We start from the raw sequence: 18,215 nt of genomic DNA, 5'->3' as shown, positions 1-18,215 counted from the left end.
GATGGATGGTTGGAAAGTTATGCGTCGCCTTTTATCTTTTGCCACGGAACGATTTTCGCATTCACAGTTTGTTCTACTTTTAATCACAGAAGAGATGTTAAGCTATATTGTTTCCAAAGATGTGTTTGACAAGAAAACAGAACAAAAAGAAGCAGTAGCAATGATACATACAGGAATTCTATTTTCATTCCTGCAATCAGCGATGAGCCATCGACGACGGCATGGAGATTGCTTACAATTTTCTCAAGTGTTATCGTATGGAACGGAAAGAACACGATGGTAGAAGAACAAATAAACAAAAAGAGCAGCTTAAAAAATGACCTGTATAGAGAAAGGCTAGGAACAAGAATTTCTACGACTTTGATATTCAAAATCGAACCCAGTTGGTTGCTCCACGAGGACATCATCATCGTGGAAAAACAAAAGAATCGTTTCCTTCAGATTGGGACTACGAATCAGTCAATCTTCACTGACGAATAGATGAGCCTAGTAAACCAGAAGCATGCATAGAAACCGATTGTACCAGTCAGCACGAAGAAGGAATAAGAAGCAATCAGCATATACCCGAAATACAAGGCTCCAGAAACTGGCTTCTTAATGTCAAGCTTAGTGAAGAAGTAGAAGGCAGCGTAGAGGAAAAGGTAGAGCGCTGAGGAGCCTGAGGTCAAATACGACCTCCACCACCAAAGGTAGTCTTCACTGCACAACTGGAAGTAGCAGAGAACAATTGTGATCTCGGCACATGTGATGATGAGGATAATGAAGACGATGAAAAGGAATCCAAATATGTAATAAAATTGATGCAACCATATCGATGTAAGGATGAAGAAGAGCTCGATAAAGACGGCCCCAAACGGGAGTATGCCTCCAATTAGGATAGAGAAGGCTGGATGCATGTACCATGCCTGTTCCGGGACTTGCCTAGGGATCTTGTTGGTTTTCACAGGATCCTCAATCGACGGCTTCCTAAAACCCACATATGCACCAACGAAGATAAGTGGAACTGAAATGCCAAACCATAAGAATACCAGCGCAAACATGGTTCCAAACGGAACTGCCCCAGAGGATTTCTCGCCCCAGATAAGAGCATTCAAGACGAAGAAAATGACAAAGAGAGTTGCAGGAAACATGAAAGCTGTTTTCAGAGTGATTTTCTTCCATTCTGTTCCCTTAAACATCTTGTATAGACGGGCTGCAGAGTATCCAGCAAAGAGGCCCATAAAGACCCAGAGGAGGAGCATGGCAGTCATCAGCCCACCTCGGTTTGAGGGGGAGAGAAACCCAAGGACTGCAAAGAGCATGGTGACGAGAATCATCCCAAAGAACTGCACACCCGTCCCAACATACACACACAGTAGATCTGAGTTTGCTGGAGGTCTGAAGACATCCCCATGAACCAGTTTCCATCCTGTCTCTTCTTGGGCTTCTTCTTGGGTCTCTAGTTGGTTGTATTTGGAGATATCCCGGTAAAGTGTCCGCAACATTATCATAGCAACCATGCCGGAAAGGAAAAGAACAATCATCAAAGAATTAACAATTGAGAACCAGTGGATTTGATCATCAGCCATCAGAAGATATGTGTCCCACCGGGATGCCCACTTCACATCACTCTCCTACAAGGTTAAACAAACGCCAATCTGAAACCCAACTCAAAACGGCAAACAAAGAAGTCATTTATTGGGAAATGGCAAGGGCACCAACCTGGAACTCAACATCATATGTGAATATAATTTCCTTTTTATCTTCAACCTCCTGAGGAGATTCAGAGCTGCTAACTGTTCGCTTCGCATGGGGATCACAGGTCGTTAAACGTGTCTTGTTAGTCCACTCACCTTCATATTCATGCTTAACACTGCATTAACCAAAATTGTCCGCTATCATATAGGTATGAACGTATGAACTCTCATTGGAGAAAAGAGATGGTACAAACTAATTAGCCTATGATAGAAAAGAATAACAAATAATACCTGAATGGTTTCACCTCAAATCCGACAATCCTGGCAGATTCTGTCATTGGATCCTTGTGATACTTGACTGTAAATGTTAAGTGATTGTTGATAAAATGCTTTTCATCCTTGTTCTGCAAATGTTTAAAGGAAAAAGGGAAATTCAGCACTCTTGTATAAGCACGTCAGCAAAAGAATTAAGATCATGCAAAGAATGATAATTGGTCAAACAGCTACCCCAGCATATTGTCCTCTAAGACCAACATGAAATCCATGTTGATACACTAAGGCATTTTCCCGATCAAGCCGTGGTATAGGAACAACCAGAGGAAGATTATCCAGAATCCTGTAGTTTGACAAAATTTATCAGAACGTAACTCAATTGTTCATCACATCACATAGGAGCATTCACATGCATGATATTCAGGATTCACGACTCACATGTTCACCCGATACTCATCATCTATCTTTTCCTTAAACTCCTTTGCAGTTTTTGCATTAAGAACTACACGACATACAACACTGCACATCTTTGGTTCTCTCATGTTGAACTGCAACAAAAAAAAAAGATAAAATTATAGCTGCTCGATAACCAAAGCGAAGGACAACATAACCATAACAGTAATCTCTTAAAATCTACTTTACCTCGTAAGGAGAGTTTTCAATGCGATCACCACGAAGAACTTCCCCAAGATTTTCTGCACTGTCTACTATATGCTCCGGAGAACAGTATGGGAGGGAATAGTATGAGTAAGGAAGTTGAGTTTTTGTAGAGGTCAGTTTGTTCACCTTCACATTCAAGGTATTTCCCTGCACGCACAAAGGTAAACAGTGTGAATACAACACCATTAGATAGCAAAACGCATGTATTAGTTGACATCAAACAATCTCAATCACGAAGCTCGTTCACTGACGAAGGAGACCTACTACACCTATTGTAGATGTCTTAAATGATTTCTTTCGAGGCCGTCTATACGTTACTAAATCTGTACCGTATTTTTTTTCTTCCTCAATTGCAATGTTGAGAAAATATTTCACTACCTCAAAGCTATTCAGCACATCTTAGCATTTTCCTTTGCCCCAAAATTAAATTTTTTTCTTAACATTTGAACGACAATACAAGCTCTAACACTAACCGAACGAAAGAGAACAAGAAATTTTGACAAATGTGCACGTAGATATTGCATTATTGCAGTCTGCATCTCACGCAATATAAGAAACCAACAGAGATTTACAAAAATATACAGAAATGCAGCAACTTGAACTTAGATCTCAATGACTCGAGTCACAAGATCGTAAATTTATGAAATCTTTCGCCAAAAGATCCGAAATTGTAAACACCCAAATGCCGAATTGTATACGGATCTGTCTGTAACTAAGAACACGCACCAAAAAATTGCCATGGCATACATTACATTCAATTATACACAGATGTTTAATCATATACAAATATACATACACACACACACACACACACACACACACACACACACACACACACACATATATATATATAGAGAGAGAGAGAGAGAGAGACAGAGAGAGAGAGTTAAAGGTGCTGACCTGCTGAAAATCTTGAGGGGCGACACCCGGGAGGTAGAAGCAGCGAGCATGAAAGAAGAGCAAAAGACACACAGAGATCCATAGCTGAAAAGCGAGAGGTCCTCTCGCCATGGCTTCTTCCCACAAGATCTAGATCCACTCTCTCTCTCTCTCTCTCTCTGCAATTCAGAGACTCTGTGAGAGCGTTTGTAAGATTGTATCAAATGAATGTATCACTCAGTAGTTGGTTTCTTGTTTGCTTTAAAAACACGAGAAGAACGAGAAGCTCTCTCTCTCTCTCTCTCTAAAACCAGATTGTTGGGATTTACAAGACGAGGCTGTCATTTGAAATCCCTGTCATCGCCGTTGGATTTTTCGCGGGTCCGATGTGCGGTGGGGATTGGTTTGGACTTCACGGACGGCGTGACGGACTGACGGACTGACGGTGATTACAAGTTGAAAAATAAAAAAATAAAAACCATGCAAGTGTTGGTTGAAACGTTCGAGTTTAAAATCACTCTCAATTTGTTTGGTCGTAACTTTGTGCTTATATTTGAAACCGCCATTTATAACTTTTTCTGCATTTTTATTCACCGATCTGTTAATTAGTATTAGATAGTTTGAATTTCGAGATGTATGTAATAGATACATTAAAGGAAAGGGAAGTGATAAATACACATATTTTTTTACCTCACACACATCCATGTTTAAGCATGTCTGTTATTCTGTTTAATTTACTCAATCTAATGGCTAGGAATAAAAAAGGTGTGTGAAAATCACTTCCCTAAAACGAAATGAGATCCACTCTAGATTTCTGTGTCCAAAACCCAAGAACCGAGATATTCAGACCGTTCAAGATAGATATTTGGAGCATCCCAAGATTTTAAGTTTGTGAAGTAAGTCAGTGTGATGGGCTAATGGGAGCCGTATGATTGAAATTGAGTGGTCTGGATCTCTGAATCCGCAAGCTCCAAACACAAAGATTCGGAGTAGATTTCATTCAACTCTTGTTTAGTTTAAACAATTTTCGTTTACTTGTTTTGTAAACAAACAATTAACAATATATACTCTCTTTATGAACCTTGACCAAAAGTTTGCTTGAAGCGTAAATAATCAATCAAATTCCATTCCATAAAACTTGAGGGTAAAGCAACAGTACAAAACGTCAAACACTTGAAATAAAATTGTTGCTACCTCTTTCGATGCACCTTCGAGTAAATTGAAGAACTCGGTATAGCTATCAAAAGAAAAAATTGTGCATTAAATGACTATCTAAATCCGAAAATTACGAACACAACCTTCAATGATCGGAGGAGGAAAATGGGGAGGTGTCGGTTCAAAACAGATGCATATCAGTTCTCCTCGGGAGCAGGCGGGTCAATCATTCTCACCGTACGAGGAAGCATAAACTCGGCAAATATGGGATAGTGCGAGGATGGGTAATATCCATCAATGTTATCACTCACCACTTCACACAAGACAGGGATAAGAGATCTACCTCTAAAAAGAATCCAATCTACATGTAGATCCTGTGTTTGTCGATCCCAGCAGAGGCAGAGCGCTCTGAAAATCAACTTGAGGAATTCAAGAGCTCCTTGTTTGTCACCTGAAAGCGTCACGTTCTATGAAATTAAATCATGCTCAACGAGCAGCATTAAAAGTAGTAGTGGTATAGCAGGTACCTTTAAATCCATGGAAAGTGCGAATGAGAGAGGCATTTTTCCTCACACGAGCATTAGGCCATGCATCCCTCATATCCCCCACTGCACCGTGCTCTCTGCAGGGAAGCCAAGGGAGAAGATTTACTAAAAAGAAGAAGCTGTTAGAGAAAATCCACCACCTATCTGGTGAGCTTCCTAGCAGAGAGAGACTAGCATATAAATTCCTCTCTCACTATATCTAACGGAGGATGATTTCGATACTGCCAATTTTAAAATGAAATCCTATCCACCAAACAAGAGGAAGGGGATCAAAACGAGGACAAGAGGAAGGAGGTGTCCGAGATTTCTCGAGTAGTACTATAACTAGAGGCACAAATGAAGGATGCTCCTTACAAAAATCTGTCAGCTCGCAAAAGCATCACAGTTTCCTGTCCATTCCATAATTCCTAAGTCCCAACCTTATGGGCTATTGCATAAATGGAGACTGGTAAAAAATATGGAAAAATTGCAACATGTAAAAACAATTGAATATCCACATGTTAACTGAACCTTGATCTCCCCAAAAGAAACCGGCCGGTAGTTGATTCCTTTTGTGTGTTGAAACCTCCACAATATGCAACTGGCAAGCCAGGTGGTAAGGACGCTATGTGCTGCCATGTGAGCAAAGCACTTCGTCGACGAGCACGAGCACTGAACTCATCCATGTTTGTATTTACTATCTGGAAGGAAAATCCAGGTGGCTCAGCTCCTTTCAGTTGAAATGTGTGGACATCATGTCAAGATAACAAATGATACGGCGCTCTTTCATGGAAATGTTAAAGCAGTTGTTGAAGATTATCTAAGTTTATGAAAGTAAACTGGTAAGGATATCACCCATGTTGCAAGACATGGAACCTCAGAACCCCATGACATGCTTCCGGGAACAGAAGGTGACTCTGACAACCAAAATGTTCCACCTTCAAGCATCTCCACCTAATTTTATGAAAAAATGGCACAAAGAAGGTCAAAGTTCACAAGCTCTCTGACATAAAAAAGGTATCTGGCACGAAAAACAGAAGGGAACTTCACCTTCTCCTTGTCATAGAAGATGGTGCAATGTTCATCAGCAGTGTCTTCCGGCCCTTTTCTTGATATTCCAAATTGATCATAACCTAACGAATATGATAATACCAGTCCAATCATAAGCGGAAATAAATAAGAGGAGAGAAAGGAGATTGCATTGACATAAGACCATTGCATTCTATATAATGAAGATCGATGCCAGGCTTGCCAGCAAACCGTTCTTCAAGAATATCTCAATATGGAAAAAACAGTGACGTGTATGTTTCATTTTATACATGGAAAGTCGTAGGTAAACAAAATCAATTAAAGCGGGAAGGGACAGACACCGTAAATGCATCTTGCGTATGATACATAATAATGCCTCTTGTCAAACTATCAAAAAAGAGAACATTGTATCTATGTGAAATAGCGCGAACCTTCACCAACTTAATTGCAATTCTTTCTTAATTAAGCAAACAGAAACATGACCTATATGAGCCATGCTTCATAAGAAACAAACAATCGAAACATGTACTCAAGAAAGCGAGCACTAAGACGCGCCTTTCCTCAACCATATGACAAAATACCGATGCTGTAATTCGAAGAATCGAAAATTTTAACGTTTTGGAGAGAAAGTTACCTGGCAAGCACTGCTGAAGATAATCCAACTGTGATTTAACTCCTGAAGCAGAAAATGAACATAAAAGAATCAAATTCCAGAAACAAGAAGGACACCAACTATTAACATTTCAATTTTAAGTACAAAATCAAGCATTTTGAACATAAAAATGTAAACCCAGCACACCAATAACATTGCCCTATTCAATCAACCTTCACCCCAGAGAACTCACTCACCGCAAACCCAGCTCAACCCCAACACATTTCAACAGAGAAACCAAACTAAATCCCAAAAGAACAAAAACCCAGCTCCAAAAATCAAATAAAAACAGACCCAGATGACCATTTCAATCAAATCACAACCAAAAAACAAGCAAGATCCATGTGAAAATCGCAGCAAATGAAAGGAAGCTGAAGAAAATATTTACCTTGCTGGGTACACAGAATCATAGGAGAATAGCTAGTAATGACGCTAATGCATAAATCCTTTCTCTTATCCCACGAGTAGGGACTGTCTTCCGTCTGATCTTCGTGAAGATTGAAGGCCATCACTGTCAAAGAAACACTCATTTTTTGGTTCTTCAGGTGCAAATCTCTGCCTGCTCTTTTATTTGTTACATGATCAATATTTGTTGCTGCATCATGCTCCACCAAAAAGAAGGGAGCAGATGAGATTTCCTTTGCTTACTCCATTCTTGTAAGCTCAGGGGAGCAGTTTCTAAGAGATGGCGAAGCTCCAATATCAAAAAAGAAGAGGAGAGAGAGTCAATTATGTCCGAAGCGTGAGAAAATTTTGTCAAATGTTTTACAAGTACTCACAGAAAAAAATTTCCACACTAATTCTATGGTGATTAGAATGTTTGTATAGGATATGTTTAGCTTAATAATCATAAAATCTTGATTTTTATATTTTTTTAACCATAAAAAATTTCATGTGCTTTTATTCAATATGAAAGTTGTTCTAATCAAACAATCATATCTAAAAATTAACAGAAATCTGTGATATTACCAAAGTTTCTTTATCTCGTGTTTACAATTATATTTGAAGAAATATGAACCGAATTTGATATAACTTATTAAAAAAAATTCTTTATTGGTTAAGAGGAATTGAGATCCTCTCCAGATCCCGCTTTCTAGACTACATTCGAGAGTTTGAACACCACACCAAAATACAACCTTGTCAATGTTATCTAACCCTTCATTGTGAGTGGAAATTCCAATCCCATTTTTGGAATTTTAGCGAAAAGTTTATGGTACTGTTCAATTTAACAAAAAACCATATTTTTACACTAAAAAGTCAATCCTGATACTATTCACTTTACCTTTTATTTTGTCTTTATCGTTAAAACTCAAAATTTTCAAACACTTTTCATTATTTTTCCTCTCATTTTGTCCTTATTGCATCCAAAGTTGGCGGGTTCAGAAATCCAAATCATTCATATCAACACTTATTATGAAAAAGCTTAAAGGTGGATAAACATTCTTGACCATTTAAGTTTAAGAGCCCGTTTGAATGTATTTTTAAAATAACTGAAAATACTTTTGGTGAAAATATTTTTAAAACCGATCATTAGTAAAGATGAAAGTAAATCCTAAAAAAAAACAATTTAAGTGCTTCCTGGAAGAAACACATCACTGATGTTTTTTGCAGAAAATACTTTAAATGCTTTTGAAATCCAAAAATAATTTCTCTAAAAACGTTTTCAATTATTTTAAAAACATATTCAAACAAGACATAAACTACCAGCCATAAACTACAACCTTGTTGAATACGACTTTACTTTTTCATTTTTCTTCTTATAGGGCACCGAGAAAACGACTACTTTACTCATAAGCTCTCTTTTTATTTAAACTTTTAATGTTCTAACAAGATAAAAGGTAAAAACTTGAACAAGACCATGCCTAGGCGGCTAGGTCCATTAACCCTCTCCATTTCTTTTCCTGCACATTTTATTCATCAACTAAAGTCGACTCGCGGCACATCAAGATGCTTCGGTTGCCTCGGCTGGTGATGCTTATGTCGACGGATGCTTCAGCCACCTAAGAAGAGTTCTTCTGAACCCACTCCACCAGAGTGGAAACACCAAACCCTGTAGCAGTGCGTTTCTCGTCATTCCAAACAGGCCCGGCCATGTCAATGTGCATCCACTCAACCTTTTCGTCCACAAACTGCAAAAGCATAGTTGTAAACATTGTCATTAGTAAGTGAGACAACAGGACACAATAAGGCAGGTTTTGTCATCAATGGGAACAAAGGAGAAGACAGTAGTCCTAGATTCGGCGTAGTGTAGTTTCTTGGGCTTTAGCCCTCCACTTAACCGGAAAAATAAAAGGTGAAACGGATGTCAAGTTATTTCAGTGGTGAAGCAAGAAGCACAGAAGACACCGAGAATAAAACTATGCAATCATATACCTGCTTCAAGAAGAGAGCAGCATTGATTGAACCACCTGCACGACCACCGGTGTTGAGCATATCAGCTATTCCGGATTTCATTGTCTCCCAATAACTCTCCTCCAATGGCAATCTCCAAAATTTCTCCCCACTGATTTCTGAAGCTGCAAATACCTCCTTCGCCAGGTCATCACTTGGTGTGAAGACACCTGAAAGGAAAAGTTTTAACATCACGTAAACATATATGACAGCTTTCAGAAATCCTATCCCAGCAGAAACGAGACTTTGCATTACTAAGCATTTACTAAATGCTTGTAAAATTATGTTTATACCTGCTATTGAGGGTCCAAGAGCAACCACGCAAGCACCCGTTAAGGTTGCCAGGTCAACAATCTGCACAATATGATAGTGTTAGCAGTACTAGTAATTGTTAAGTACCATACATCAAGAAAGTACAAACAAATAAGCTTTTCAACAATTGCACGGTTCTAGAACTCAATTCTGATGAAAGAAAGACCAGTTAATAGTTACAAAACTAGCACCGATATTAAAGATACAAAATGCATAGCCATGATGCATCACCACATGAATACCTTATCAACACCTTGGTTACAAGCATATACCAAAGCGTCTGCCAGAGTAAGTCTACCTTCAGCATCAGTGTTATTGACCTGCAGCAGAAATTGAAGCAAATAGATAGAATTTTAGTTCATAAAAACATGGATTCGCATATAGTGAATCAATTAGACGGTTAAACCTCTCATCAGCTAGAAAACATCTGCTCAAATCAAAGATAATGCATAAAATAATTCTTCAAGTTATGTTAAGCACATTTTAACAATTAGTCAGAAAACATACCTCAATTGTCTTTCCATTTGATGCTGTCACAATGTCTCCAGGCCTCATACCTGTTCCACTTATCATATTCTCACAAGCTGCAACGATGAAATGAACCTGCACACACACTACCCATTATTGATCCATACTCGTACATCACTAAAAACTGCAACAGATCAATCATACATCTTTCCCAACGATAGAAACATGGAAAACATGATGACTTACCTCTACACCAGGCGGTTTGATTTGAGCAATGGCTTTTGCTGCACCTAATATGGCTGCTGAACCTCCCATATCAAATTTCATGAGTTCAACCGAACAGCCAGGCCCTGTCTTGATGTTGTAGCCACCGCTGATAACATAAAAAGATAAAGCAAACAACACAGAGTCAGCTCATTGATAAAGAGAAAAAATGATGTACACAGTATGAGAGGAAACGAACAACTTGCTTAACACTTACTACTATATAGACTTCATGCCACCATGAAACTCAGTAACTAAACCCTTTACCACAGACACATTGTAATATCACAAAATTTACAGGCAGCTAAACCAAACTGTTCTATTTTGCAAGAGCTAAAAGAACCAGGAGCAAAAAGTTCATTCTAAATCATTTGCAATCACCTGTCAAAGGTCAGTCCTTTACCAACCAACCCTAATTTGACCTTAGCAGGTCCACCAGGGGGTTTGTAAATCAAGTGAATAAAATGTGGAGGATTTGCTGAGGCTGCGGCAACAGCCAAATAAGAACCCATTTTCAGTTCTTTGCATTGCTCTTCATTTAATATATTTGCAGACAGAACATCACTGTATGTGGAAGCAATCTTTGAGGCCTCTTCAGCTAGTTTTCCTGAGACATAATAAACATTGCAGACAGTCAATTATAGGAAACTTGATAAACAGGGACTGATGAACGAAAAATTGGGAAATACCAGTATATGCCAGCTAAATGGAAACACTACAGAGAATCCAGATTTTCGTTACTGAAAATGATCAATGAACTAAATGAAGAAAGTGCTGGCTAAATAACATTGATATTAAAGGATAACAACTGCGAGAAAATAGCTCATACGAACCAGGTGTAAGAACATTGGCAGGTGAATTTACTAGCTCTTTCCCAAAAATTATTCCAGAAGTAACATCTTCAGCATACTTGAGCTTTTTCTCTACTTCAGGTCCAGTTCCGAGACCAAGAATGTCAACAGATTTTAGAACTGATTTCTTTGACTCTGATTTGTACCTATTATCTTCATATATCCCCAGCACAGTTCCTACAGTAATTCAAGTCATTCCAACATGTTTACCACAACTATTAGTATATTACCATATCAGAATACCAAATTAGAATAAAGAAAATATTGGGCCAAAGTACCAGAAGCTATTGCAGAAGCAGTATTAGATTTTGCAGAAATCCCCTCTGAAGAGGCAAGCACAATAGCAATGTCACCGGCTTGAACAGCCTTTGCTGCTGCTGCTGCTGCCTTACCAAGACCTTGGAAAGCCTCTGTAGACGAAGCAGATTGGCCAAGCCCAAACAAGCCAACCCTCTTCGAGCCAAGACCCGGAAGCCTAACAACTGTTGACTGGCCAGACTTTCCGGTGAAGTCTTCTTCAGAAGATGCTTCAGCCAATAAACCACCCAAATGGGAATCTAGCTTCTTCAATACCGAATTTTGAAACTTGGAGTTCTCATCTTTCGCCAAATCTTTCTCTGTGACACCCACTGCAAGTAGGTCTCCTTTCCATTCTGCTGCATCGAGCTCTTTCGCGGCAAAAGAGATCTTCCAGGAATTAACACACATATCAGTTCAACATATTCAAGTTCTTCCACAACTGAATCCAATATAATCAATCAAATTCAACATGATCCATATATTTTTTGTTTATATCGTTTTGATTGTATATAAACAAAAAATACAATCACCCCACATACAAAGATCGAATCTTTACAGATATAAACCCACCAAATCCATCAAATTCATCAAATTACATGAAAAAACTAACAATTACAACACTCAACACCTCTAAACAATCACAAACCCACCTATCAAAAAATCATTTTCCACAAACCAACCCCAAAAAATGATCGAAATTACACCCTTCCATCGACGAACATAGATATACGGGATTGGGAAAGCGATGAGAGAAACATACCTTAGGGGCGTCGATGCCAGAAGGTTGAGTGAGGCCGAGATTGGCCCGAGCGAGAGTGTGAGCCATGAGCTTCCCTCTGCAAGAGCACAGGTGTGTAACTGCAAAAGAAAGTCGGAGACTGTGGGCAGACCGTAATTTCGTCAAAAAGAAGGAAGAGGACGAAGGTGAAGCGACGGCAACAAGTGTAGATGCCAAGGACACTAAAACGGCAGTCACCATTTTTAACTGTTGCCTAGTCCTCTGTATTTATAATGAGCCTGCCTCTAGACGATCGAGGCCTCTACAGGAAGGAATTTTCATTTTTTAAAAAACGGATGGTTTAGTGTAAAAATATTTATGTACTTAAAAGAAAAAAAGAAAAAAAACAGATGGTTGTCGAGTTTACATTATATTGAACTTTAACGATCTGAACAGTTTATTTTTCAAGTTACACTTCATAAATTTTTCTTGCAAAATATTAGTCAAATTGAAAATATTTGAGACATCTAGTTGAATTCAAAAATTTGACGAACATTTTTTCTACAAGAAACAGTGAAGTTTCATTCCGATAATTAAATGGTCAAATTGTTTCCGATTGATTTTTTTTTTCTTCGCAAAAATAATCTATAAATGGAGATTTAAAAATAGACGATTTTGAATAGTTGAAATTCAACTCATTTCAAAAAGATTTTTCAGTATTTTTTTATGATAACCTGGTTGAGAGAGTACGATACATTGGTGTAAAAGATTTAGTGATCCCACAACTATCCCATTTTTTTCAAAAAATATGAATTCTTTTCCTTTTAGATGATAAAACCATGTTCGGAATTTTCAGATGTATTTTGATTTTGAGGGTTTTTTTTTTTAAGAAAACTAATAAAAATGGCTTGAAAACTTTGAGTTTTAATGATAAGAACAAAATAAAGAGTAAAATGAATAATACCAGGATTGACTTTTTAGTGTAAAAATATGATTTTTCGTTAAAATGAACAGTACCGTAGACTTTTTAAAACTTCCTTTTTATTTTTAAATTTTTCTGATTTATTTTATGTTTTGGGCTTAGGATTAATTCCAACATCAGGCATGCCGGTCCATGGAGATTATCCAAATGGTTGGGCTGGACTCCAGGCCCGGTTTCTCTTTTTCTAATTAAGAGATTCATATTTTCCAAATGGTCAGATTATCTGATCACGTGACATGTTCGATCATCAAATAAGCATATTGATATATTATCGATTATTAATGTGTCATTTATATTAGTAATGTTATGAAAACTACGTCTTTACAAACCAAGGAAAATCATTTTTAACTCAAAACTTTAGGTCATGTGACCCAGAGTTCAAATGGGTATTTCTCTAGTACGACAAGAATTTATTGCCGTATTAGTATTTTTCTCATATATTTCACTCTTATATTAGAATCTTTCGTTATGACCACAAATAGATATATCACTAGTTGTACGAAAAATTCTCCCATTTACCCTCTTTTCTAATGCTCTCCTACTTGAACGCTCAAGATTATACCACGTCAAGTGTAGCATTTTCTAGAGAGAGAGAGAGAGAGAGAGAGAGAGAGAGAAGGACACCTAAGAGAAGATGAAATGGGAGGAGAGATAATCAAACTCCGTAAAACAACGTCTTGTCCTTCCTATCAAGAACGAAATTCTCTCCACTTTTTTGAGGTTTAAGCCATCCTAAAGGGTTTTCATTTTTCTAAAGACAAGAATAATCGTACTATTAATATTGGTAAAAAAATAACCATCTTTATTCTCCAATGCAAACGCAAATTTGTTCCAGTTTTTTAATAGATAGAGTGTTGAGTTTTTACCCATACATTACGGGTTTGAAACTGTCAGTCGCCTAAATAAGCTTGGATCAAATAAGAAAGAATCAATGCTGCTGTCCTTGTTGCGACAATTTTAATTTGTGCGGCTATAAAAACATCCTCACCCAAATTCTAAGTAACATCACTTTCATTCTCACAGTAATATTGGACCTGGTGGTAAAAATCTGATATTATATTTAACCAAAACCTATATGATTAGAAATCAGAAGACTGTAATATATTAATTAACACAAAAAATTTGCTTCAGATGACATTATTCACGGAACTTCTTTCATAAGAAAGTAATATTCTATGTATGTTGGGACCTATCTTACTCTACATTGGTCTCATTCGTTGTAAAAGTTTGTATATCAACCGGAATTCAAGCTCATGGAATTGTTGATCTTGTAGCGATTGAATAAAAAGAAATTTATTTCACCCAAATCTAGATCCTGCCCTAACCAAGCCAAAAAATAATTAGTTAGTAAGAAGTACAAATTATCGATAATTTAAGTACATAGTTTTTTTACATGCCTGTCATATAGAAACTTGAAATAGAAAAATAAACGATGACGTGATGACATTATTGACAGGGCCAACCCTGAGGTAGTTGGATAAAATCATTGCCTAGGTTAGGCTAGACTCAAATTTTTATTCTATATATGTTGTAGATATAATTTACATCAATAAAAGTAAGCCAAATTAACAAACAAGTAGCTGGCGTGATGGTAATAGAGCGTGTAGTGTTTCTCGGTGTTTGGAGTTTGAAATTCGATGGTGGTGCATATCAATTTACAAAGAGTCGAAGATTAGAAAACTCCCGCGAGTCCAAAATTTTCATCTTCAAATTAGGAATGATGCACGTGTCAAGCACGTGAAACGTTTATTTAATTTTACCAAAATTACCCTTGGCTGATCGCCACCGGTTTTATTCTCTCTGGTTCTCTCAAGTCTCAACTCAAGTACAGAAAAGAAAAGAAAAAAAGGGGAAGAGAAGGAAAAAATGGTGGGAACGAATCTGAAGGGGGAGACGATGGGCCTGATGGAGAAGAGGACTGCCCTGGAGGCCGAGATGAACGCTATCATCGAGCTTCTTACTCAGCCCGGCGGCCCTGGAATCTCCGGCAACCTCCTTGACTCCGAGGTCAATCTTTTATTTATTTATTTTTAATATAGTTACTTTTTTTTTTTTTTTAAATTAACAATATTTGGGGATTTAGGTTTTTGGTGTTCCGTCCTCTTCGAATGTGTAGGGTTTTCCTCGCGAAGACATTGACATCCCAGCTGTGCGAGCGGAAAGGCGTCGTCTTGCTGGTAAAAATTCGATATTTTACTGTTGTATTTGAACAAATTGCATATTAAATTAATTAATCGGAATAAATTATTGTTTTTTCACTTATAAGTTGGTTGGGGAGCTTTGTTTATTGCTTGTAATGGCGGTTCTGATGTTGGTATTTGTTATTTCTTTGTGGTCTTGCTTGTAATTGCAGAATTGCGAAATGATCACAAAGAGGTTACCGAGAAATTGAACCGAAATATAGAAGTTCTGCATTCGGCAAGGCTTATTCCGAAAAAATCATCACTTAAAGATTCAGGTAGGTTTTTGAAACCCGGCATGCGTATTATCGTTTTGGTAGGAAAGTTACATTTTCTACGGTTTAATCTGTTTCGTGTTTTGATATGTATTGTGTGTATTTATCAAGATATGTGACACCTGCCTTTTCGTCTAATGTTTCTGTGATGATGGATGCACTGTGAGAATTCTGGGATTTATTGGCCTTTCCGGATAGGAGCTAAATATATATTGTACTGTGTATTTATCAAGATATGTGACACCTGCATTTTTGTCTAATGTTTTTGTGATAATGGGTGTCAGATGGCCAAAGCGCATCAGTTGTCAACGTGGTTGCATCTGCATCCTCAACCAATGTTCATACTGGTTCTATCAATGCCATGGATGTGGATGTGATTGTGAGCGTACCCTTTGTGTTGGTGGATGAGATAGCTGATGAATCACCAGCAGCAGAGGATGGTTTGCAGCTTGGAGATCAGATTGTTAAATTTGGTAGTGTGGAAAATGGCGATAATCTGTTGCAGAAACTTGCTTCTGAGGCTCAATGTAATCAGGGCCGTGGGATACCTGTAATACTTGTAAGGCAAGGTGCTCAAGTCAACTTAACCATGACACCTAGAACATGGCAAGGCAGGGGTATACTCGGGTAAGTGTCATTTCATTTCGTTTCATTTTTCTTTTGTTAAATGCATTCATGATTTGATGACTTGTCATAACTTCTTTGTTAGGGAGGGCATTGGTTAACATTTCGTATTAGTGCTATTGAGGGTCTTAAAAGTTCTCCAAAGAATATATAATTGACAGCTTCTTCCGTAAATTTCCGTTGTTCATCAAGTAACATTGAATTACTATTAATCTTCTTCTGAGTCTAACATCCAATCAAAGAATGATATCATAGAAAACCTTTGGTCAGGAAATTGTTAAATTGTCGACTTAATTTGGATGGTGAGATTATGAACCCTTTGGTCACAAATTGCCTACCATTATTAGGTAGGCGGGTGCTACTTGGAATGTTGTGCCCAACCTAAAGCTTGCTTTGCTAAACAAAACAACACATCCTTAACGGACCTGGTCCGTTTTTCTTTTTTTTGCAAGCAAAGTGTAGTATTTTGTTTCACTTACTGTTTGTTGTTTTGTCGGTGCTTGCAGCTGCCATTTCCGGATCCTGTGAGCGTTCTGTTTTCCAGTTCTTCACAAGCCAGAGGACTCAAAGACAGTTTAATTAACGTTGGTCTCAATCATGTCAAATTCCAGAACATAGTGCCCTTTAGTTTATGCCCGTTTCCATTCCGGTTTCTTCCTTTTTCAGATGTATACATTGGTTGAAATCGCAACATTATTTGCTTTATTTTAGCGAATCTTGGATGATAAACACATGGGATTTCTAATTCAATCTTATAGACTACTTACTTTTGGTGTTGTTTCTCTTTTTACTAGGGTTTTCATCCTGACCATTGAAAGAGATTGTATGGTTAAGATTGGTGCTACATCTTCTCGTCGACTTCTTTCTCTGCCGCGAAAAAAACACGTTTAAGTTATGGTAGCTTTCAGAAATAGCCCTTTTTATTACATTGTGTATGGTTTCCAAAAGTCTTTCGACAGCTTCATTGCAGCTGCACCAAGCCCACTTGTCAACCGTATTCCGTTGACAAATGAAAAGTTTTTCGGAGTGTCTATCACACCGTTATATGTTATTAATAATGCCCCTGTGACCGAAATATTTGTGTGTCGTTCCAAATTGTCAAACTCCAATTAAGGTCATGCCAATATATGAAGGCTGTTACTCTCACCTGTAACTTAGCCCATCTTGAAAGGGCAGACGAGGCAAGATATTACATATTTGTAATTTATGGTTTAGTCGTACTGAATGGAGCGGATATATAAAATCTATTCACTCGAGTTTAAATATCTTTTTTCGAAGTTTAAGTTAATTTAATGTAGATTATCGTTTTGTTTACAAAATATTCTACCTTTTATATGGTATTTTGTAGATTTTATTTATGTATGTTCATTGAGCTCAAAACTCAATGGTTGCTTCGACCATTTCCACTAAAAAAATTAGAAACTATTTGAATTATATATTTAGTAATAAGTTGTGAAGGTGAAGTGTGCCATTTAAATAATTGGGTAGCAAACCACCTTAAAACACCAAGAAGTGTGTTATTAAATAAGGTATTTGAGTATTTTTTATTTTTTAATATAATAGATAGTTTAATTCCATTTTTTAGTTGGGTACGAATTATTATATCGCTACCCAATTATTATATCGCTACCCAATTATTAGTAATAAGTTGTGAAGGTGAAGTGTGCCATTTAAATAATTGGGTAGCAAACCACCTTAAAACACCAAGAAGTGTGTTATTAAATAAGGTATTTGAGTATTTTTATTTTTTAATATAATAGATAGTTTAATTCCATTTTTTAGTTTGGTACGAATTATTATATCGCTAATTGAGTAACATCTGGAGGACACATAACGAATAAACAAATTTTTCTCCTCTTGCACATCAAAAGAATTAGAAACATTATCTTTACATAAAAAAAGGGCAAACAGACTACGACCCTCTCATCATCTATGGTTCTTATTTCGTTTTATCTAATCACTTTATTAACATACTTATTTACAAGTTTAAGCTAAAAAGCTT

At 37.3% G+C, this 18,215-nt stretch overlaps 4 protein-coding genes across 5 annotated transcripts; 1 reads left to right on the top strand and 3 right to left on the bottom strand.

Moving 5' to 3' along the window:
* Positions 1-124: 124 nt before the first annotated feature.
* On the bottom strand, positions 125-4,025 carry LOC137746766 (transmembrane 9 superfamily member 10). Its single transcript, XM_068486772.2, has 7 exons — positions 3,510-4,025; positions 2,592-2,756; positions 2,388-2,497; positions 2,184-2,292; positions 1,968-2,080; positions 1,702-1,852; positions 125-1,613 (listed from the first exon to the last, which is right to left on the bottom strand). Exons 1-7 carry the CDS (start codon positions 3,618-3,620, stop codon positions 456-458), a joined length of 1,917 nt encoding a protein of 638 aa, XP_068342873.2. The 5' UTR covers positions 3,621-4,025; the 3' UTR covers positions 125-455.
* A 573-nt stretch (positions 4,026-4,598) lies between these two features.
* Positions 4,599-7,661, bottom strand: LOC137748766 (uncharacterized). Of its 2 annotated transcripts, XM_088690128.1 has the most exons (8): positions 7,237-7,661; positions 6,831-6,872; positions 6,218-6,300; positions 6,020-6,121; positions 5,699-5,913; positions 5,171-5,265; positions 4,987-5,094; positions 4,599-4,725 (listed from the first exon to the last, which is right to left on the bottom strand). In XM_088690128.1, exons 1-8 carry the CDS (start codon positions 7,376-7,378, stop codon positions 4,679-4,681), a joined length of 834 nt encoding a protein of 277 aa, XP_088546254.1. In that variant the 5' UTR covers positions 7,379-7,661; the 3' UTR covers positions 4,599-4,678. The 2 variants fall into 2 exon arrangements, with proteins under 2 accessions (XP_088546254.1, XP_088546253.1); XM_088690127.1 differs by having other exon boundaries at positions 4,599-5,094.
* A 970-nt stretch (positions 7,662-8,631) lies between these two features.
* Positions 8,632-12,510, bottom strand: LOC137747492 (leucine aminopeptidase 1). Its single transcript, XM_068487614.2, has 10 exons — positions 12,195-12,510; positions 11,413-11,821; positions 11,117-11,311; positions 10,665-10,890; positions 10,266-10,392; positions 10,059-10,154; positions 9,794-9,871; positions 9,533-9,593; positions 9,222-9,409; positions 8,632-8,977 (listed from the first exon to the last, which is right to left on the bottom strand). The coding sequence occupies exons 1-10, from the start codon at positions 12,411-12,413 to the stop codon at positions 8,849-8,851; spliced, it is 1,728 nt and encodes a 575-aa protein (XP_068343715.2). The 5' UTR covers positions 12,414-12,510; the 3' UTR covers positions 8,632-8,848.
* A 2,430-nt stretch (positions 12,511-14,940) lies between these two features.
* Positions 14,941-16,979, top strand: LOC137748660 (uncharacterized). The gene is made up of 5 exons (XM_068488829.2): positions 14,941-15,141; positions 15,251-15,311; positions 15,488-15,592; positions 15,874-16,216; positions 16,720-16,979. The coding sequence occupies exons 1-5, from the start codon at positions 15,001-15,003 to the stop codon at positions 16,739-16,741; spliced, it is 672 nt and encodes a 223-aa protein (XP_068344930.2). The 5' UTR covers positions 14,941-15,000; the 3' UTR covers positions 16,742-16,979.
* The last annotated feature ends 1,236 nt before the right edge of the window (positions 16,980-18,215 follow it).

Source organism: Pyrus communis, chromosome 2, assembly GCF_041283825.1.
Source record: "Pyrus communis isolate YQ-2024b chromosome 2, ASM4128382v1, whole genome shotgun sequence".
NCBI lineage: Eukaryota > Viridiplantae > Streptophyta > Magnoliopsida > Rosales > Rosaceae > Pyrus > Pyrus communis.
The sequence above is the reverse complement of the archived record's forward strand: the minus strand, read 5'-3'. Positions and strand labels throughout refer to the sequence as shown.